This window comes from Staurois parvus, unplaced genomic scaffold (genome assembly GCF_062004578.1).
Source record: "Staurois parvus isolate SC_StPar_1 unplaced genomic scaffold, SC_StPar_1.0 ptg000094l, whole genome shotgun sequence".
NCBI classification, from domain to species: Eukaryota; Metazoa; Chordata; class Amphibia; order Anura; family Ranidae; genus Staurois; species Staurois parvus.
Genome location: NW_028317890.1, coordinates 1,596,936 through 1,621,042, shown reverse-complemented (window position 1 = coordinate 1,621,042; position 24,107 = coordinate 1,596,936). Strand labels below are relative to the sequence as shown.

Below are 24,107 nucleotides of genomic sequence, written 5' to 3'. Positions count from 1 at the left end.
GAAGAACCCCTTACCTCTGTCTAGACCTGATCACATGCACTCTCCCAAGAAAAAAAAAAACCTCTCTAGCAATACACACCAAACTGAGCATGTGCAGAGTGTCTCCACACAATATGTGTTCTCAGGAGTTAAGAGGGGGGCACTGGAAGAAGGGGAGAGTCAGAGAAATAAGGATCAAACAGCATTTTTACACAATGCAGAGGGCTAACCCTTTAGGTTCCTCAGTGAGTATGTCAAACATGCTTTCCTGCATATACAGACTGATTTTACGATTGGGGTTTAGTAACACTTTAAAAGAGTCATGGTTGTGCCAAACTTCTTCCATTTGAGAATTATGGAGGCCATTGTACTCTTGGGAACCTTCAGTGCAGCAGAAATGTTTTGTAGCCTTCCCCAGTTCTGTGCCTTGCAATAATCCTGTCTCTGAGCTCAGCAGGCAGTTCCGTTCACCTCATGGCTTTTGCGCTGATGCAGTATGCTTTGTCAGTTGTGAGGACTTTTATAAAGAGGTGTGTGCCTTTCCAAATCATGTCCAATCAAATGAATTTAAAGTGCTTCTAAAGGCTCAAGGTTTTTCTATGCATGAAGGTTAAAAAAGCTTCTGTGTACAGCGGCCCCCCCAGCCCCCCCAATCTTTACCTGAGCCTCCTCTGATCCAGGTATGTTCTCTACAGCCTGTGCTGTCTGGGGACTTTTCCTCCTCATTGGCTGAGACAGCAACGGGAGCCCATTGGCTCCAACAGCTGTCAATCACAACCAGTGAATCAATGAGGAGAGAGCAGGGGTGGGGCCACGCTGTGGCGCTATGTGTGTTATGGATGCATTGAGAAGCAGCTCGGGGACAAGCACACCGAGGTGCCCCCAGGGCGAGCGGGTTTCCCTGGGGGCACTGCTTGAGGAGGAGGAGTCAGGACCGCTGGAGGGGACTCAAAAAGAAGAGGATTGGGGTTGCCCTATGCAAAATCCCTGCACAGAGCAGGTAAGTGTAGACGTGTTTGTTATATTAGAACTGTATCTCCAGTCAAGGTGTAGAAACATCTCAGCAACGATCAAGAGAAATGGGAGGCATCTGAGCTAAATTTCAAATGTTGTTGCAAAGGGTCAAATACTTATGCCAATGTGATATTTCAGATAAAAGGTGGGTAAGTGAGCGCAGACAGATCAGGTAAGCAGCTAACATACAGGGTAATCCTCAATATCTTGGAATGTAAACTATGAATGGGGTATGTAGCGCTAGAGAACAGATAATAGGCACAGGAGCTGTTACAATATGAAGTAACAGTACAGCAGTTCTTATAATAGTTCATATAATACGGCCAGAAAAAACATGGAAAAGGTCCAATGATGTTCCAGATCACATTCAGTGGAATAGGCAAAAATAATGAAGTTGTGCGCTTACCACAAGTACACACAATATGAGCATTGTATGCAATTCAACAGCAACCGGGCATCATGGTCTAGTCAACAGCCTGGGCGACATCTGGTCATATCCGGACATATCCGGACATCTGGATCACAGGTACACCGCTGTCCAGGTCCCCTATCAACAAAATATACATCCAGGCCCAAATAGATAGGCTCCCTGGTGGTTAGTGGTTAGCCTATCTATTTGGGCCTGGATGTATATTTTATTGATAGGGGACCTGGACAGCGGTGTACCTGTGATCCAGATGTCCGGATATGACCAGATGTCACCCAGGCTGTTGACTAGACCATGATGCCCGGTTGCTGTTGAATTGCATACAATGCTCATATTGTGTGTACTTGTGGTAAGCGCACAACTTCATTATTTTTGCCTATTCCACTGAATGTGATCTGGAACATCATTGGACCTTTTCCATGTTTTTTCTGGCCGTATTATATGAACTATTATAAGAACTGCTGTACTGTTACTTCATATTGTAACAGCTCCTGTGCCTATTATCTGTTCTCTAGCGCTACATACCCCATTCATAATGTGATATTTCAGTTTTCCTTTTTCGTGCATTCGCAAATATTTCTAAAATTATGTTTTCACTGTGTCATTATGAGGTACTGAGTGCAATTTAATGAGAAAAAAATGTAATTTAAACACCTGTAATATCACTGCAACATAAAATGTAAGAAAGTGAAGGGGGTACTTTATAAATGCACTGCATATCTATATCTATCATGGGGCGATGGAGGCTGACGACTCAGTGAGCAGTTGCCATAGGAGATCCCCTTACATAAATATCCTTTCCAGGTAACATACAGGGACCCTCTGCTGTCTTGTATTTCTAGTCCATGTAAAACAGCATATTTTAAAAACCACTAAAATATTTCTGGCCAAATATATAAATATGCGGTATTAAACCCAAAAGCAAATTATTATGTTGCAGCCTACCAGTTCTTAGATGTGATTCCTGTATTCATTTTCTTTTTTAGGCTTTCTTTCTTCTACTTTCATCTGGTGATCTGTCCAGCAAATTTCGTTTTTGTTTTTTTAATTTAAACTCTCTACCAGAATGTATCTGTTTACAGGGCAGGCATGAGACAGGTAATTTAACACTGGCAGGGGTGGTTCAAATGATCAGCTTTTATCTATTCATGTAAAACTTTTATCCCAAAAGGAAGAAAGAGTTTCCTATAACTGAATGTAAAGTGTTTGGATTACTGTTCTTAAATCTGCTAATACATGTGAACACTCCCCCACAGTGCCTCTTGTCCTCATTCCTCGGGAGTGGTTTTTCATTAATACAGGAGGTGTGTTACTAGCCATATCACCAGGTGAAAACAGAGGGGGGGGGGAAAGCCTAAAAAAGGAATGCAGCCACCACATCTGATGTTTGAAATGATTGGTAAACGGCAACAAATTGTATTTTTTATGTTTGGTGTAATACTGCTTTATATAAAGATGTAGGTGAAGCCAAGAGTGCTCTTGTGAGATTTTCTTTTGTATCCTATAAAATAAAACTAGCAAAGTCTAACAAATCCCTGTTCCATCCAAAATTTAAAAAAAGAACTGTGTTGGCTTTGCATATACTTTAACTGTTAATTTCAATTGCAGGTTTGTATCTGGTGTCAGCCCTTGGAATACTCAGTTCTCATAACTAACATGTTAATATGTTTAATTGACCATGTATTGGGCAAGTCTGTCAATATATACTGCGTTCCATTTCTGTGCTGAACACATGGCATTAGAACATGCCTTTCTGCTTTTTGTTCAGTGCTTTCTGTGCTTCTCAGTTGAAAGTACAGCTGTAAGCCACAGTTGTAGGCAGTTTTCCTATAGTACCATTGGTTGCTTAGTCAGTTAAAGGATCTGTCCATCTAAATCTCTCAGGAACTCTGTTGGCAAAAGAGTTCCTGGCCCTGAATACCTACCAGAGCCATTACAAAGGGGTCCAAGTCTCCCTTTTGGATTTCTTTTAACTTTAACCCCTCAGGGTGGGCAGTAACACTCAGATCAATGTTGTCAGAAACCAAGCCAGATCCTTTGGGCAGGAAAGTCCTGCTACTGGAGCTCCTACACTGTGATCTAAAAAGCCTGCATATGAGTGATCACAAAAACGCCTATTACTGTAAAGTAAAATAAGTAACTGACTAGCAAGAGCTTAAAGTAGCAGTTATTTAGTTATTTTATGCTGTTGACACTAGAGATGCACCGAAATTTCGATGGCCAAAACGTTTTGCCCGACCCATTTCGCCCGTTGGCCGAAATGAAAAAAAAAAACACCGATACAGGTGCCAAAAAAGCCTCGCCGCCGCCGCCGCTCGGCCCCCACTCGGTTGTTTTCAGCCTTACCTGAGAAACCATCGATCCCGGCGCTGGGCATAGAGATGAGTGAAGGAAGGGTGGCCGCCATTCATCTCTATGCCCTTGGAGGACCGGAGCAATGTTACTTCCTGTTCTGGCCATTTTTTTAAAAAAAAAATTTTAAAGCACTAGATCAATGCTTTTTTTTGTTCTAATGCTTTACATTGCACAGGAGAGATGTGGGGTCTTATTGACCCCATATCTCTCTATAAAGGGGACCTGTCACTAATTATTTCTATCACAAGGGATGCATGCATTTCTTGTGATAAGAATAAAAGTGATTCATTTTTTTTTTAAAGGAACAATGCAAAAAAAACCCAAAAAACAAAAATGTTAAATACATTTTTAATAATAAGTTGTAAGTGCCCCTGTCCCCCGGTGCTCGCACGTAGTGGTGAACACATACGTAGGCCATGCCCACATATGTAAACGGTGTTCAAACCACACGTGAGGTATTGCCACGAACGTCAGCAAGAGCAATAATTCTCGCACCAGACCTCCTCTGTAACTTTACACTGCTAACCTGTAGAAATTTTTAAAGCATCACCCATGGAGATTTTTAAGTACCGCAGTTTCACGCCATTCCAAAGCGTGACATGTAATCATGTCGTAGCCGTAATCATCCTGTTTCATATTTTACAAAACAATTGGGATATATATTTGGTTTTTTTTTTAATCAGTGTATTTTTTTTTTTTAATATATTCATTTTTAAAAACTGCATTTCGGTTTCAGTTTTCGGCCAAGTGCATTTTGAATTTTTGTTTTAAGCACCAGAATTTTCATTTCGGTGCATTGCTAGTTGACACTGTATTAGTAAAATATACCTTGGACTAACTCTCCACTGTGGTTTTCCTTCCTTTTTTTTTTAATTTTTACATAAAAAGATAGATTATAAGCTATTGCACACTGATATAGTATGGTGCACAGGAAGAAAAGCTTTGTTTGTATACATTTAGTCAGTAAACACATGCTTTCAATAAGACCCAAGATTGACTTATTGTTTACAGATAGAAATGTGGAAGGTTAGAGAACTCATTTGGGTTCATTATTCAACCAGTAGATTGAGGTTGTGTTTTTAGATCATTGGAGAAAAGGGAAAACGATTTGTGAAGCTGCTGAATAGATTTCAGAATGCAGTGTTGTGCGAGCCCCTGAGAAAACAGACACAGCAGCTGTTTATATCATCGGGCATAGAGTGACAAGTAAAGCCCTTAAGAGCTTGTCCTGGGCTCAGGAAAATATCACAGTAATCTCAGCCATTAGCATAAAAGAAAAAGAATGTGAAGGAGCAATTTGTCAGCTTCTGCACATTCATCTTTGTAGGTAGTGTTCAAGGAAATTGGTCAGTAGATACAATGTACAGCTCTTCCCAAAAATGTATGCTGCATAGAATTTCCAAGTATGAAAAGGTGTTGGTCTGCTTGCATCACACTTGAATTACCTGATTGCTATTTCCTGCAGTGCATTTTATTCAAGCAAAATATGTGATCTAATCAGGGGCGGACTGACCATTTGGAAACTTGGGCACTGCTCGAGGGCCCAGGGTCAGTAGGGGGCCCCATGAGATGCCCCTGGTACCTTTTTCATAGGCTTTTTTGAGTTTGGGCAAGGACACAGGGGCCTCATGATCCCCTATTGCCCGGGGGCCCCATGAGTTGTCAGTCCGCCCCTGGATCTAATATAGATCTAATATTCCAAATTTTGGGAAATTGCGACCTTCTGGATTGTATCTGGTATCAATAATTCTGAGTACTGAAAGCGGATCTAAACCCAAGAACAAACCATTATAAAGTGCTGCTTGCTCTGTTTTTAAGGTTTTGGATTTTTTAAGTTTTTTAACTTCATTTTCAGCAGGTCATCTTACCTTTTTATGACCATAGCAAAGAGGGGAGGGTTTTTGTACTCCTCAAGGATAGCAGTAAACAATGTAACCTATAAGATGCTGCACAGGCAGAGAGCACAAGAAGCTAGCAGCTGACACAATTCTTAGAAGGTTCAACAGGTATTTTAGTACTTTCAGTGGTTTATGTACCAAACTAAAAATGACCAAATAAGAGAAGTTTGTCTTTAGGGTTTGCATGCCCTTTAATAAAAAAATGCATGCTTAAATGTGCATGTATGTATCCCTGAATGGGATGGGCATCTATGTGTCTTTAAGGTTCCTGTTTAAATTGTATTAACCTGACCAGGTATACTACATTAGAACCTAATATCTGAGTTTTCAGACAGACTCTGCCCATGGCTGTAATTGTTTTGTCAAATTTTATAGCCTGTACACGCTGTGAACATTTTATTTGTACGCTTTCAAATAAAAATATATTCAACCATAAATGTGCATGTATGTGTTTTAGGTTCCTGGGGGAGGAGGAGATTTTAGAGAGGATGGTTTTAATATGTGAGGAATTATTTTGGGAGGACTAAGATAAGGAAAGATTAACCCTCCCGAACCTATTCTATTTCCATTAGTTGATTTTGTCTGTATGCATATAAGGTTTTGAAAAAATGTTTCCTCTTTTTTATAAGGTAGCCAAGGAGTAATTAATGTAGGGCTCTATTACAGAAGCTGAGTTCATGCTCAAATATGCATATACAGTATGCTGGGATTCCTGGGAAAGGAGTTCTGATAGAGGAGAGGTTGCTAAATATTGGAGAATTAGCAGATTCTGCCCCACTTATCTTCTCTCTGTTGTATTCATCGGATTTTGCGTATATCATCAACTTTTGAGGTGTGCATACACATATTTATGGCATCCTTATTTATGAAGCTATATGGGATCCCAGAATTAAAGGGGGTGGCTTCTTTTTGCGGCTCTGATGAGTTCACAGATACTGCTCCTTAGTGGTGAAATACTGATGTGGAGTGCTCCATGGTGTATGTTGCTCTTTGGTCCTTGTGTAGGTTCCTGAATGGTCCCTTTTTGTAATGTTATTCCAGTGAATGGTAATTTGTACACAATACAAAAGTGAACTTGTATATTTGGGACTTTTTCATTGATTCTTGCTTGAACTTTTAGGTGGAAAGTGTGTTGTGTTTCTTTTAATCCTTGACCAATAAGTGTTTATTGGTTTTTGCATATATAGTTTTATTTTGTTATCAAAGCTTATTGTAAATCTGTATAGGAACTTTGGACTGTGGTATGTGTTTTTGTAGACTTACGTTTGTTAACTTTACTGGGGTAGAGTCCAGAACCAGCTATGGGGAGGTGACCAATGCATGCTTTAGAAGGGTAGGGAAAATACCAGTAGAGAGGGAGAGATTGACGCTTGGGGAGCGTAGCATAGAGCAAAGGGTGACCACAGTAGCTCTGAGGAAATGGGGTCCAGGTGAAGGTGGTTAGGTGGCATCAGAAAAAAATTATAGCAAGAGGATCAAAAGACGAAAGTACTGAATGTGGTGTTAGACATGGTATATTAGGTGGGAGAGATATCTGGACAGATCTAATCAAGTCTTGTTTTTGAAATGATTATCAATGTCCTGAGCGGTGAATGAGCTTGTAGGTAGAGGCAGTAGTAGGCGAAGTAGAGACTGAAAGGTAGAAAATGGTTGACAAGGACTAGGTGGGAGGATGGTAATGATTTTAAAAAAGGTCTGTTTAGCAGTCTGGAGACAGTATATGTATTTTAGGAGGGCAGGTTTATATAGGGTGAAGTTTTGCAGATATTTAGTTTTCTGCCACAGTCACTCAAGAGCAGAAGTCCCTCAAGAATTCTGTGTGTGGTGAGGGGCGAACGTGTTTACAGGGAGGATGAAAGTGAGCTGTTGTAGACAGAAGTGGCCAGGTCAGAGCAGGATAGGGGTAAGATTTTGTTATAGAAGTAGTCTGTTACAGAGTAGAGAAGAGAAGGCTTAAATTAAACAAGGTTTCTATGGCTGACTGTTTGCTGATTAAAGGGATAGGATGTTGAAGACAGGGAGATCATGGTACTGATCACATTGTGATCCACAAGAGGATAAGGATTGTTAAATAGCTAGTTTGGTTGAAAAAAGTCCATCTAGTTCGACCCACGGAGGAAAAAAAAGCAAACACACACACAAATAGAAAATGTCCATGTACACATTCCTATGCCGACAGTTGATCCAGAGGAAGGCAAAAAAAACAATAAAGCATGATCTAATTTTCTCCAGCGGGGGAAAAAAAATTCCTTCCTGATCCCCCAAGAGACAATTGGATATTCCCTGGATCAACTTTACCTATAAATCTTAGTATCCAATTATATTTTGAGAATTTAGTAAAGAATCCAGGCCTTTTTTAAAACAATCTACTGAGCCGACCAGAACCATCTCTTGAGGGAGTCTAGGGGGGTTGTTGGAAAGGTTGTAAATAGTGCAAATGTAAGATTAAGAGGTTAAGGGTGTTGACATCAGAGTAAGTATAAGTGTGTGCCCATTGCAGTAGTTCAAAAGAAGAGGTTGAGGAATTGAAAGGTAGCTGAGGTGTTAATAACAGGGAGAAAGTCACCATAGATGAGGAGTATGACAGGCACGCTCATAGTAGAGGGGATAATAACAACGAAGCTCTGCATGAGCTTCACAAAGAGAACACTCACACATGGAGTTAAATACAGGGGAGTAGCTGACAGGTAGTGATAGCAGCCAGAAGGATGTGAAATATTGGAAACATATAACATACAGCACTCCTTTTTACAAACAAATATTAGTACTGTATTTAACAATCAATAGGCCTGCCGTTATGTTTTAATTGCTGATGAGACTACTTCTTTAAGGCTTTTTGAAATGAGGGATAAGGGATCAATGGATCCTCTGTGATTCCTAATTAACCTACTAGAAAGGAAGTCCATTTGGTTGCCTAATTATTTTGGTATGTCTGATAGATATACTGCACACTGCCAGTGTGGGTAATGTAATCACATTTTTTTTACGCACCATGATACTTCAGCATAAACTCATGTTCTGTTTTCATGCCACATAAAGACAACCATAGTTATTGCTCTGTACATCGTTTCTGTACATTGTTTAGAAGGTAGTAAATGTGTATATGCTTATAAACTGTGTGCACTGTTAACAACAATAAAGTGAATAATCTCCTGTTCTGCCCACCAAACTATGAATAATATGTGTGAATTACTCACTGCTGCTAGCATCGACCATGTGTTACTACATCCAAAAACAAGTAAACAAAAATGATGCTGCACTGAAAACTCTAAATACCCAACTAATACTATTGTGACAAAATTTACTGTATGACAAAGTATTAAAACCATACATCTTGTAATGTGAGTCTCTTATGCACCATACAATAAGTGAATAAAGTGTATACACTTGTTGTAATTCTTGTATAGTCTCAAATTAAATTTTGCCCATGAATCCAGTGCCCCGCATCCACAATAATAATACTTACTGTCCCCAATTTAATCATGCACTCAGATCCAATGATGTTCGTCTACAATAATAATTAATTCGTGCTTCACCTCTGTGCTCACTCTGCTCTCACCTTTGACATCTGACCCATATATTTCAGGCAGGGTGGATTTGATTTAAATCAAACTGATTTAAATCACGATTTAAATCACTAGTCAGTAAGGCTTGATTTAAATCCTAGTTTTCTACATAAAGACTAATTCTTGCTGGTATAACTTTAATATGCAAGTAGATGAAGATTTTTAGAATAACAACTTTTCATATTAGTTTTTTGATCCCCAGTTTAATAGGTTAATCATTCATATTTGGACAACTTTTCTGTTGTACTTAGGAAGGAGAAAAATAATCATTACCTTAATAATAACAATTTAAATAGATTTATTCAACTGAAACAATAACATTACAGCATATGTTATTTGCTTAAACAAACATCCATGTTTGTTAACTAATTTGGCTAAACAAAATATATATATTTTAAGAAATTTAGACTGTCAGCCCCTTCCTCCTCACACTTAGTTTCACTTTCTTCTTGTGCAGATCTATTCCACTCCAAACAATCAGAAAAATATTGTTTCTATTCTATTCACTGAACTTCTTGAAACTTAGCACTGAAGGGGTTGATTCTGTATTCATAGGTTTGTAGAAGTTAGGATTAAGGTCTTTTTCTTAACTCTGCAAAAGTAAACCAAAAGTAAACCAAGAATCTGTGATAATATCTTGTAGGCAGAGAAACTGCCCAATAATCTTACAAAAACCTCTGGAAGAGCATGACATTGTGAATGGATTAATGGAATTTATTTACCAAAAAAATTAAACATATACAGCCTTATTCTACATAATTAAAAAACTAATCTTTATTTCATGATGGAATAACCTTTGGATGGTAATATATTTTCCTCAAAAAGCATTTTATTTAAAAAAAATCCAATTTAAATTAAAAAAATCCGATTTAAATAAAAAAAATCAGATTTTTAAATTTTTTTTTTTAAAAATCATTGATTTTTGTGCACCCTGATTTCAGGTCAAACAGTGCTTGGATACATATGCAGATGAATATCCAATACCACACTTCCCGTGCGTTCATATGACGTCACCTGGAATGGATTTTTGTGGTATAGTGAGTCTTTGTGTTATATGCAGCACTGGCTTTTTCATTTTGCAAGTGCAATTTTAATAAAAGCATTTTTTTAACGTACTACACAATGGTTTTTTTCTTTGCTCTATATGTGGATATAGTGGAGATGTGGTAAATGAACAAGTAGTGGGACTCCGGTTTCTTAAACAGAACATATCTAGCAAATTCTGGAGGTGCCTAAGAAAGGAAGAGGAGACACTAGGCGTTGGATACTCATTTGCATATGTACCCAAGCATGTTTGACCCTGAAATACAGGGGTTTGACAAAAAAAATGGAAACACTACATGATTTGCAGGTGTGAAAGTGATGAAATGTTCACATTGAAAGCGTTGAAACCAACTGTTGCAAAAGTGATTGCAGAGCTCAATCACACTCATCAGGAGACTGAGATTGAGCTCTGCAGTCACTTTTGCAGCTGTTGTTTTCTTATACTGGGTTGCAATCCTGCGCAAAGCCCTTTTGTCTCTTTCAGTCAGTTGACCATGTGGATCGTGCCTATGCTTATCAGACAACATTTTCCCAGAAACTGTGTATGCCAACATAACCTTTCATACTGTACCTTGCAACATGGCAATTAAATTGACAACTTCATTCACAGAGGCACCAGCTAATCAGGCGCCAACAATTTGCCCTCTTTGAAGCTCGGCGACTGACATGACTCCATATTACTTGCAGCGCACGCAGTGAATGACAAAAGTGAGGCTTCCCACCTGTTAGCCAGGGGTCTCAGCATACAGGGGAAGCAAAAGAATGTTACATCACTTCCGCTTTCAACACAAAACATGTTGTCACTTTCACACCTGCAAATCATGTAGTGTTTCCATTTTTTTGTCTAACCTCTGTATATGGGTCATATGCTGAAGGTGAGAGCAGAGTGAGCACAGAGGTGGGGCACTAATAAATTATTATTGTGGACGCACAGCATTGGATCTGTGTGCACAATTAAATTGGGGACAGTGTGTATTATTATTGTTGATGCACAGCACTGGATTCGTGGGCACAATTTAATTTGAGACTATGTAAGAGTTACCATATGTGTATCAACTTAGCTTATTGTGTGGTGCACAAAAACTCACTTACACAGTTTATGGTTTTAATACTTTGTCATTCATTGAATTTCGTCACAATAGTATTAGTTGAGTATTTAGTTTGCAGCACAGCATCATTAAAAGTTATTTATTTGTGTGTAATGTTGCTTTTGTTTGCAAAGAGTTTGTAGCCTTCAAGTTGGTAAACTGCTGTTCTAGGCACACAATTATATTAGAAAATAGTCCATTTACTGAAAACAAGACGACCAGCTGCAGGAGTCAGTTGTTGACAAAAGGTCAGACATGTTACCCTTTATCAAATGACAAGGTCGTTACTTGTTGTTCTACTCTGAATGTTGCATTTCTTTTGCCAGTGACAAGTGGAACATTACAAGAATGCAATGAAATGGTCACACTAGAAGCTGTGATATTTTGTGTGCCAGGGGAAGTAATGATCAACTGCCAAATCTAATATTCCAGTCAAGCGCAGTATTAGTTTTATAATCTTATTTTAAAAAAATGCACATTCTATTTTAAATCAATGTAGATGTATTTATATTTTGGCTACAAGTAGAATTAGCTCCTAAACTAAAAAGTATGCCTTCAAGTGTTTTTGCATTAGAATGTATGATCATCACAATGCTTGTACCTGTGCCAGATGGATGTGCACAAATCATTTTTAACAGTTTTAGCTGCAGATTTTCTGATGTTTATGGTGTGAGGGGATAATTCAACAGATGTTCTTTGAAACAGCACATCTGAAACTCAGTATTATTGTTTGTGCAATCTAATTGTGTCTCATACTTACATATGTGGAGTTAAATAAAAACTGCTTTGACTTGAGCTAATAGAATTTTCAGTGCTTTTTTATTAAGTTTGGTTAACAGCCATTTTTGTTAAATACTTACCGTAGTTAAATAAATTGTTGCAGTGCATTAAAAGTAAAGCAGATCTGCACTCTTCAGTTTTGGTAAATCAACCCCATAGGATCACAATATTTATATGAATTGCCACCATTGGTGTAGGAGACATTAACCTATATTGAAAAAAAAAAAAGGATAACAGAGTATGATTTGCCACTTGAACAGCATACATCTCTAATGTCTATTACAAGGTTGGGCTTGTGTGTCCAAGTGAAAGTGATGTTTCAAGTATAACAGAAGACAAAGTAGGCTATTTATGGATTAATGAGCAGAAACCAATGAATTAGTTATATAATGGGCAGCAAATCGCTGCTGAAGTGAACACAGTGAGGGAAAAAGAATGTGTTTTTTTTTTTTTGTTTTTTTTAAGTTGGGGGAAGACATTTTGATTGATTTTGTTTTTAATCCAAATATATAAGGCACTGCAGTTAAAACTGTTCCATGGTAGAAAACAGTTTTTGTTTTTTTTTTAAATATACAGATTTATTGAATATTTCAAAATAATCCAAACATGTACACATAGCCAGTCTGTGGGAGCCAGAAATATTGTTGGTTGGCTAGGGGATCAAATACTTATTTTACTCACTGAACTGCAACTCCATTCATACCATTTGTATCATGTTTTTTTTAATGGATTTTTGGTTGATATTCTGTCTGTATTATTTAAAATACATCTATGATAAAAATTCTAGACCCTTAATTTCTTTGTAAGTGGGCAAACTTATAAAATTTGCAGGGGATCACATAATTATTTTAACCACTGTAAGGCACTGCAGTTAGAATTTATTGTGGTACAAAACAGAAAAATAGGAAGGCATACTCACAGGCATAACTGTGACAGTGTAAAGTGAATGGTGGCATTAAAAACAAGAGGGTAAGTCCTCTAAGGGAATTAGATTTGTACATTACTTCCTTGCGTTGGGTGGTTGCAAAACATTTTCACATCTCCAGGAACATTGAAAGTTTCCACACGAGGAACTCTTTCAATTGAGCCAAATCTCCCATTTTTTAGCTCCCTTCACCAAAAGAATAGCGATTGTATACTTCTTTTGACCCCATCCAAAAGGAGATGCAAAAACAATCTACACTGTGGGCTTACTCTCTCTTTTTGCACAGCTCTTAATTCTTTCACACATGGCTCAAAACACCAATATATGATTCATTGGGAGCGTGATTTGGGGGAAACTAAATATCACGGATTGCAGACAATCGCTCAATCAACATCCATACCCAAGAAAATGAACATTAAGTACTCTTGCCGTAGTATATAACCCCTGATCGCTTTGTCAAATTTACTCTGACATCCTCCATTATGCTTCCCAGGCTGCAGAGCAATAGCTACTCTATATCACATATGGTGGCAAAGACCCAAAGTTAATAAAAAAAAAAAAAAAAAAAAAAAAGGATTCGGATCTACAATAGGATACAAACATCCTCCACAAAAACCTTGTCCGTAACCCTTGGCAAGTACTTCTTCACTCCCATGTCGCCTCTACCGAGAGTAAACTAAAAACCTATATTTTCCTTGACACTTGTCAGACTATATCAAAAGCATGATCTTTTAGGTATTTGCAGCATTACCGTTCTACACAAGTTCTTCCATGCTCTAACGCTGTCCGTTTTAAATTGCTACATTCTCACTGAGCCCTGGTTCACACTGTGCAGGAATCGCACTGCTCTTACAAGACACAACAGGCTGCCATTCATTCTGAAAGGCACCCCCATGCATATCGGTCTGCAGCACGTTTGCAGTGAAATTGCATAGTCCAAAAGACCATGCGGTTTCCCTCTGGCCGCATTTTTAAAAAGGTTCATGCACCTTTCTTGTGGGGGGAAATGCAGGCCTGTAATAATGTGATCCGAGCCTTAGGCTCAAGTACCACTATATTGATGGTCTCCCTAAGTCTATTCAAATCTAATTATAGTCAGCATGCTTTCATATGACTGTCACTTTATCCTATTTTGAATTGAAAGCATCTTTGTTTTGCCGCACTACGTTGTACACTCTGTACCTTAATTGTTTTTGCTCTCAAGTAAACCTTGGAGTGTTTACTGTCCAAATTGTGGTCATTTTGTGGGTGTTTCTACTGTCTTAGTGCTCCAGGGCCTCCAAATATGTGATAGGTAGTAAGGAAATTGGGTATGTAATTTATGGCCCTGGAAAGCCTGCAGGCACTCCTTGGATTTTGGGCTTCTCTATGTGATTAGGCTGTGAAAAAGTCTCACATTTGTGGTATCCCTATATTCAGGAGAAGTAGCAGAATGTATTTTGGGCTGTAATTCCTAAATATGCCTATGCTTTGTGTTAGAGAGATCATATTAATTGACAACTTTGTGTAAAAAAAAAAAAAAAAACATTTTCACTTTCTTTCCTGCATTTTCCAAAACTTGATGGAAAAAACTGACATTTTCAAAAGACAAGTAGAACTATGCATATAAATAAATGCACATGTAAAGATCAGAAGAAGTTTACCTGATTTTTTTTCAGTGTTCTTACATTTGATTTTTTTCAATACTACCTTTTTTCATTACAGATTTGGGCCTAGATCAGTTTATCATAAAGCGTTATGATGGAAAGGTGAGTACTTAGTAGTAAAAATTAATAATACTTTTAAAGTAAATATCTGTTGAATAAGAAACAGTCACATTTTTAAATTGTAATTGTATATTTTAATGCAGTTAAGTACCTACACAGTTCCAATACATTTCATGTACAGTACATCTGCCATAGCACAGTTAAAATTAGATAAAGCTTGTAATAAATGACGCATACAAATTCCATTTGTGATATGCGAAACTACTAGGTGTTTGCTGTTCATCGTAAGGATAACACAGGTGTAAAGTAATAACTTAAATGCAACATTTTCCCTACAAGTTTTTCACTGTGCTTAACTTTTCTCCTGTAATTCATAAAACAAACCTTCATTCTGACTATGTCCTATAATCTGACACACAGAATGTGTACAAGTTTATGCAACTAGTATATGTTGAGATGCTGTATGTTTTTTTGTCAGCCAAACAAATTTAAATGAGGGTAATACATTTAAAGGCCACACATTAATGCAGCTCTGATAGGTGCCTGCTGTACCATGTACTTGTATGAAAAAGTATCATGTTCTGTTTGTAATGGTTCCTTTGTGTGAAATCGCTGGTGTTCCTGTCAGGTCTTCTGCTTTCCTATTAAAAACTAACTGCACTAAACAGGAGAACACACCGTGGTAAGTTCTCTAGCTATGCCTGCTCTCTTCCAACGATCAGCCTTTTCCTGGCACCCTTCCCCCTGCACAGCCATTCACTTGGAACATCGGTGTGCTGCTGTTTCCTGTTCTCTAGCTCTTATGCAGCGGAGAACAGAGGTAATATATTCATCTTTAAAAACGGTATTGATAATGTTTTTGTTTTTTTACATATCTATCCACAAATATTTTAGCTTTCATTTCTTCTTGAAATTCAATATGTTGTTTTACAATCATCAATGTGAGGGTTTACAATCATTTTAATACATCATTAAATATTTTTTTTAAATGCAAGCAGTGTAAGGACTGATGGTCTAAATATATAGACATGCAAAGGGTAAGCTAAAAACATGGACTGCTTCTATTGGTGTTCTATTGGATTATTTTGATCTCCTGATTTCCACAAATAAATAATTTTTTCATTAATAGCATTATAAATTTTGGTTCTTAATACATTAGTTTGTAGCTATCATTCTAATTTAAGTTTTACTTGTAGCTATGATCCTAAAAAAATTAACCAAATATGGATTCATGGGGGATGTGAGAGAGGAATTATTTCATGATGCTGCATTCAGATATGAGATAGATCCCTTCCATTAAGCTACATGGAGGTGTGTGATCAGAATGTTTCAGCAACATTTTATGGAGCAACGAGGTAGGAACTATTTCATACTGTTGCATGGAGTTAGATAGAAGTCTTTTATGACACTATATAGAGGTGTGAGGTAGGAGCTCTTCCATAATGCTGCATTAGGTTGTGAGGTAGGAACATTTCAAGGATGCTGCATGAATATATAGGGGAGGAACCATTCCATAATGCTGCATGAAAATTTGAGGTAGGAACTCTTCCATGATGTTATATGGTGATGTAAGGGAGGGACTCTTCACTGTTGCTTCATGGATATTTAACTGATTAATTCTTCCATGATATTGCAAGGAGATTGTGATGTAGAAATACTTCCATGAATGCTACAAGGAGCTGTGTGGTAGTAACTCTTTTATGGTGTGGGGAGTAGGTGTGAGGTAGAATTTATACCTTGTGGCTACATAGAGACGTAATGTTAAATATCCTATGTGAGGCTACATGGAGATGTTGGGGAGGAACTCTGCCATGATAATATTTTTTTCAGTTTCATCTTATTCTCCTCAACTTAAGCAGCTGCCCCTCAAATTTAGCATTGATCTCGTGTAATGTGCCACTCTACTTACCAGGTCTCACACTGCCATCTTCCCTCCTTATGTCATCTGAAGCCACCTATTTATTCTGGGTTCTTTCAGCCACCTTTCTGATTACACAGCATCGTGTCCTTACTATGTGCTTTAGATCCCAGGTATTATCAGGAGCAGGACACAAATCATTCTTGCCTAGGTGAGAATGTAGGCAGGGGATGAAACTGTACTGTAAATTAAAAAAAAAAGTAAATAAGCACACACATAAATAGAAAACTCAGCCTTCTTAGATTGTGGAGGTGGGAGCAGCAGTGAAAATGGAAGCAGATGTGTTTTTTCACCTTACATTTTAGCTCTCCTTGTTCAGCCAAAACAGCTATTAACATTTTTATCCCTTTCACGGTATATGTGATTTCCTAAATATTTCTCTTTCTGATATACACATTTTTAAGTTTTAATTTTACAAAGTAGAATTTTACTTGGAACCATATTAATTCGTCTGTATGAATACTGTAGCCAGGAAATGATTGAACTCCATACATCTTGTAAATTATTTGTCCCTGTGGTGTGTTACATGGAATAATATTTATCAACAATGATACAGTGTAGATAAAAGCTGATGACATACTGCTGAAAGCTCTTTATTAATTTGGAAAGACAAAGTGTGTTCTGTATGAAACTCTTCCATCATCCAGGCTCTGCATTAAAGAAGTTGTGCTAATTACGTAAACAATGTTTTCAAAGACTTTTCTTCCTCTTTCATCAGTATCTTCTTGGGTGCTGCCATACCTCTGCTAGTTAGCCTGGAAACATGCTTTTATGGTCATTTGTATCTGTAATTTAGCATTTTAATATATATTTATATTGTATACAATTCTACATAAATGCAGTAAATAGTTAATATTAGTGCACATGATATAAACATAATCTCATGGAGTGTTCACTGAGAGCCTTTTACTTCTGAACAAACTAGACTTTTCATAGTCTAGAATAATTACAGTGGTATAACTATATCCGTATCTGCCCCATGGTTCTGGTATAGGAGCAGATGAAGAATATAGAATGCATATATTGTAGTTACATAATTTGGTTGAAAACTCCAACTAGCTCAATCAGTACAAAAAGTGAATTAACAGAAAACCTCCATCTGCAGAACGTTATACATGCAGTTGATCTAGAGGAAAGCAATAATAAATCTTATAAAGCATGGTCTAATTTTGCTCCAGAGGGGGAAAATTCCTTCGGGATTCCCCTCAACCGTTGGATATTCCCTGGATCAACATTCTCTCGTGTTTATTACCTATACATATTAATATCCCATTATATCGTGAGCATTTAGGAGTGCATTCAGCTCTTTTTTAAACAATCAACCAAGATAGCCAGAGCTATTTTTAGAGACTCTATTCCACATTTTCACAGCTTTTACTGTGAAAAATCTTTTCAGTATGTGGAGGTTAATCCTCTTTTCCTCCAGATGTAAAAAGTTCCTCCTTGTCTTTTTGTAATGACCTGACCTTAGAGTGACTTTCCACCAAGCCTGCTATTTGGACCAAATATGTATTTAGGTGTTGTAATCACATCCCCTCATTGCATCTTCTCGAGGGAGAATACATTCAGTTCAGCTAACCTTTCCTCGTGGTTAAAGTCCTATATGCCTCCTATCAGTTTGCTTGCCCTTTTCTGCATTTTCTCCAGTTCCCCAATTTATTGTTGTGAATTGGTATTCAAAAGTGAACAGCATATTCCAGCTGAGGTTACTAATGCTTTATATAGAGGCAAAATTATGTGTCTCCTTCCGGAGTCTTTACCTCTTTTAATACAAGAAAATATTTTGCTTGCTTTCAAAATTGCATGCTATTTTTAAGTCTGTGATCTACCAGAACATCCAAATCCTTCCTTCTTGACCATGACCTCATCCAGTTGTACTGCAGTCCAGGGCAAGGACTCCATCCAGTTGTGTTCTCTCTCTCTGGTCAGTCTCTACTTTATCCAAAACAAGAAAAGAAAATAGTCTACACACCCAGTTGGCTACTACTCATATGTTCACTACAAAAAGACATGAAGTAAAAGCATCACAAATCAATGACCCAAAAGCCCCCCCACTCCAGATCCCCTAAATAGATCGATACATCCCCTACCTGTACCCCAAAACCTCTTTGCTAAGCCCCAGCCCCCAAAAAAGGTAACCCCACCCAAAAAAACCCATTAAGGGACACCCATCCGCACCCCTCCAAACCCAGATGGGAGGAGCTGAGGAACTAAACAACTTCTAAAAATCCCTGATGTTACACTCTCCCAAAGCCACATAAATGCGACTAGACGTGATGGCAGTCTATAAGAATTCTGAATGAGCTAGGTAGAAGATATCATATAGAGCCTGAAATAAAGGCACCTGTGAATAGAGGGCACATAACAGCCCATGGAGCAAACAGAGGAGTCCTAAACCGGTTAATGCTGAAAGGCAGTAAAGATCTATAGACATAAATAACTCTATGGTTGGAGGCACTGTAACCCCATGGGCCCAGATGGATGGATGAGCTAGATGGATGGAAAACTGACTTGCACACAATAATGCAAATTATGTAGTCAGTGGATCATGACCACTGCTAGATGTAGATGATCCCAATCTCGTAATATAATAGCAAAACTGACAGTCCAAAGTAGTATATATGAACCAAATGTCCAGCAGTGTTAACTCTGATAATGGCAATGCCAAGTGTGTAATGTAGGAGCTGGGGCTGATATGCAGCTGATAAAGCTGGTATCGGTACCAATACAGCAACCTCAAACTGTCTCCAGTCCAGCCTGTATGGGTCATATAAGCAGCTGATTGACCTAAAGACATACACAGGGTCACTGGTACTCACTGTTTTGTAGTCCAAAGTCCGGTATCCAGCCTGTCAGCACCCAGGATATTCCATTAGCCAACTGTACAGGTTGCTGGTGATCCCAAAGCCGTCCATGATAATATACTGCTCATCGTGGGTGTGCTCGAATCCTATCACAGATCTGGCTCCATGGAAGCCCACTAAGCCGCCATGCGGCAATGGGAGGAGGGGGATTAGTAGTCCTGACACGTTTCTTCCCGCCTACTTCTGGGACTTCTTCAAAGTCTCTATCCTACTTTGCCAGGGGTGCCCTCTCTCCCTGTTACTATATATTCTTACCATGGAACATTTTATCATCGCTATACGTCAGCACCCTGATATCAATGGCATCTCCGTCGGCTGCTATGACTATAAACTGCAGATGACCTCCTTCTCTATAATACTAACCCCCTTGTATCCTTTCCTTCCTTGATGCAGGCGTTTGGAGAATTTGGGGTATTAAGCAATTTAAAAGTGAACTATCATAAAACAGAAGCTTTGAACATTTTGTTGCCCCCGTCTTTGGTATCCCAGCTTCGTTGTAATTTCCCCTTCAAATTATTATTATTATTATACAGGATTTATATAGCGCCAACAGTTTGCTCAGCAAACTCAAATGGCAACTGACGAATATTAAATATCTCGGTATTAAAATCCCATCTTCATTGCCCACTATGGTGGACCTTAATTATACACCCCTTCTCCAAATGATCCACGCCTGTCTTCAAACATATGATAAACCGCACATCTCTTGGTTTGGTCAAGTGAATGCTATCAAGATGGACATCTTATCAAAATTGTTATACACCTTTCAGGCTATCCTACTTCCTCCAACCTTGGATTTCTTTTTGTCTCTGAACAGGGTGATTTCATGGTTTTCTGTTGTGCCATAAGAAACCTAGAACATGAACCACTATTCTGTCTTTGCCGAAATGTAGGGGTGGTGTTGCCCTGCCCAATTTCACACTTTATTGTCATGCAGCCTCTCTACTTAGAGTGATTGACTGGTTCCATGGTCAATCCACTAAATTATGGACTCAGTTGGAGAATGATCTTTTGACCCCTGCTCTGACATCCTTGCTGTGGTTGGAACCTGGACAGAGACCTCAGAGAGATTTGGTACCCCTTATGGGTTCATGTAACCTTACAAACCTGGGATACTTACTTATGTAAGTGCTTAGTGTCCTCTAGGCCAGCCCTTTGACCCCATTGTTTGGGCTAACATCATTCTCTGCCACGGAACAGTGTTCTCGATTCCTATGTTGGTGTCGCCAGGATAGGCCTTTACTGTGCCACACGTTGTGTGGTCAGACCCTTAAGCCTCTTTCCCACATCCTTCCCTATTGTCATAGTACGTCACTAGCATGGTTGGAATACACTCAACTGAAACACTATTTGAGTAAGCGGCATTGTATGGATCTCTTGACATGATCTTCATTGGCTTTTGAATCTCTCCTATCCAAATCTTCTAGACCTGAACACACTCTTTCGCAGGTATATCAGATCTTACTGCGAGAGACCTGTCCGAATCCCCCTCCGTTTCTTTCTAAATGGGAGCAAGAATTAAACATGTCGGTGGAGGGACTGGACTGGGACAAGATACTGGCTGTATCATACAAATTATCTGTATCTTCTTATGCTCATGAACGCAATTGCAAAATCGATTTTGTATAGAATTGACCTATCTGTCCCTGAGAAATGCTGCAGATGCTTGGGAGAACCCGGGAACATGGCCCATATTAGGGGCACTTGCCCAAAAATTTTACCTCTTTGGGAGAAGATTCTCAATTTGTTTACTACATTAGTGAGAGACAATATTCCAAATGAGCCTAGGATTACTATATTGTCTATGCTGCCAGGTTCGTATAAGCAAATAAAAGAAGTCTGGTGCGGCACTTTATTACGGCAGCTCGTTCTGTAATCGCCAGGCATTGGCGGTTGCCTGAGGCTCAGTCTATAGTGGAATGGACTCGTGAGGTTCACAAGATTGAGTATATGGTATGGATGATTGCTTGGGATGAGAATAAATCCGAATTATTCAAATTTATGTGGACAGTATGGTCTCACTTCAGATTGTCAATGGGCTTTGACTCCTGTATTTCAGCTTAGGTCGACATACCCCTAACCCCCCCCCCCCCCTTTTTTTTGGGAATTCACTCTCCCCCCCCTTTTTTTCCTCTTTCCTCTATGTTCTTTTTATTCTTTCTCTCTTTCTTCTTTTTCTTTCTACCTTTTCTGGTTCTTATTCTTTTGTCCTATCCAATAACGGCTTCACAGTATTATGATATCACTTATATACAGGGCGCATTGACTTTAAGTATGCTTTCCGGATGTTATCTCTTACTGGTATGGGGTATGATAGCATAATTGATCCCAAGGCTTTTGCTATATCTGGTGATAGCTGTTTTGCATATTATTCCTCTCTGTTACAGCTTTATAAAGTTATATTGTGTGTTATGCATGAGGATGTCATACTTTTGCTCAGTTATTCATATGTTTTGTTTAAATGCAATGTACTTTTGTATTATTTATAAATGCTTTATACTTTACAATAAAAAGAGATTAAACATAAACTAAAATGTACTAAGAATTTGAACAGCTTGCCACATAGCTGATTCATAAACAATAACATTACTTTACCTGACATGCAACAGTCTTTTCTATAGTGTTCATTCAATAGGTTGTTTTATTAGATTATTACAACACATCCTTTTCTAGCTATAACAGTCACCCAAATAGCAATTTGCTTCAAGGTTGTCTACTAGGCTGTTGGTGAAAATGGATCTGGTTGCCCTAGGAAAGTTAAATTGATCTTCAGCTTTTTTCCCAAAGACTTTGATGCAAACTTGAGCTGTTAAATCTCTAACCCACATCTGACTCTGCAGTACCATGCAGAGATTGTCCTTGAACTAGCTCTTAGACTGCTACAGTCCTCATTAACATTTACATGCTTCTCCTCCCCTGAGCTAGCAGGAGAACCTCAGGTTTCTTATTAGAAATGTAAGCTGCATCTCTTTTATCAGAGTGCATTACAGGCTAATTACTGATCTTGCCTGCTCAAACCCTTTCTTCTTTTGTGTATTATGTCAAACCTGTTGTTCAGAATACACAGAAAACTAATCTAAAGTAAAAGAAATTGAGGAACTTGGATAAATATTAAATTATGTTAAAAAAGTCAACATTTCCTTTTGGGATTTAAGCGCTGGTTTTTGAATAAATGCAGTCATATAACTCGAGAAATGGCAACTAAAATTGATCTATTCTGCACTGATAATGAGACATGCAAAATAAAAAAAACCTTTGAATGCAGGTTTTATTAGAAATGATTCTTTTCGGGTTTGTTTAAAGTGCAGCCACATTTTAGAGCATTTTCTTTGGATGGTTTGACAGAGCTGTTTGTTGCTTTTGTTTTCCCCCTCCTTCAGTAAAATTTCTGAACAGGGCTTTACATAAAGTCTATTGTTTTTGAATTGCTATAGCTTTTCATTCCTTTTACACACTGTTAAATATTAAAGTTAAAAAAAATAATTACTCTGTCTGGCCACTTCCTTCTTGATTTAAGCTATAAATCAATTGTAAGTGACCAAGTAAATTCAGACCTGGTGTTACTTCATCACAGTTTTCTATAGCTCATCTCTACCTAGTGGTTAATGCATTATTATGTACAGTGCCTTGAAAAAGTATTCATACCCCTTGAAATATTCCACATTTTGTCATGTTACAACCAAAAATGTAAATTAATTTTTTGGGGATTTTATGTGATAGACCAACACAAAGTGGCACATAATTGTGAAGTGGAAGGAAAATTATATATGGTTTTCAAAATTTTTTTACAAATAAATATCTGAAAAGTGTGTTGTGCGTTTGTATTCAGCTCCTTTACTTGGATACCCCTAATTAAAATCTAGTTGAACCAATTTATTTAGCAGTCACTTAATTAGTAAATAGTGTCCACCTGTGTGTAATTTAACCACTTGCCTACTGGGCTGTTATACCCCCTTCGTGCCCAGGCCACTTTTTAGCTTTCAGTGCTGTCGCACTTTGACAATTGTGCAGTCATGCAACATTGTACCCATGTGAAATTTGTAGCATTTCTTTCACACAAATAGAGCTTTCTTTTGGTGGTATTTAATCGCCACTGGGTGTTTTATTTTTTCGCAATAAACAAAAAAAGAGCAAAAGAATCTGGAAAAAAAAGTTTTTCTTTGTTTCTAACATTTTGCAAACATACAATTGTTCTCCTTCACTGATTTGCATTGAAGAGGCTGCACTGATGGGCCCTGATGAAGTGGCACGAATAGGCAGCACTGATGGGCACTGATAGGCTGCACTAATGAGGTGGCACTGATGAGGCGGCACTGGTGGGCATTGAGGAGGCACTGATGATGCTGCAATGATGGTCACTGATGGGCGAAACGGATGGGTGGCGCTGACTTATGGCACTGACGGGCAGCACTGATGGGGGGCACTGATGGGCACTGGTGGATGGCACTGCAGGGCACTGATCATCAAGGCACTGATCATCAGTGCCGATCTCCTCTGTGACAGCTGCCGGTTATCGGCAGTACTTTCCGCACGCTGGGACAGC

General features: G+C 38.4%; 1 protein-coding gene across 2 annotated transcripts in view; it reads left to right on the top strand.

The window, feature by feature from the left end:
- MICU1 (mitochondrial calcium uptake 1) overlaps window positions 1-24,107 on the top strand; it is a 331,092-nt gene that overhangs the window by 79,815 nt on the left and 227,170 nt on the right. For both annotated transcript variants that reach the window (XM_089670730.1, XM_089670729.1), the window contains exon 5: window positions 14,781-14,824. In XM_089670730.1, the coding sequence (XP_089526856.1) occupies window positions 14,781-14,824 (44 nt within the window). The remainder of the gene's footprint in view (window positions 1-14,780; window positions 14,825-24,107) is intronic.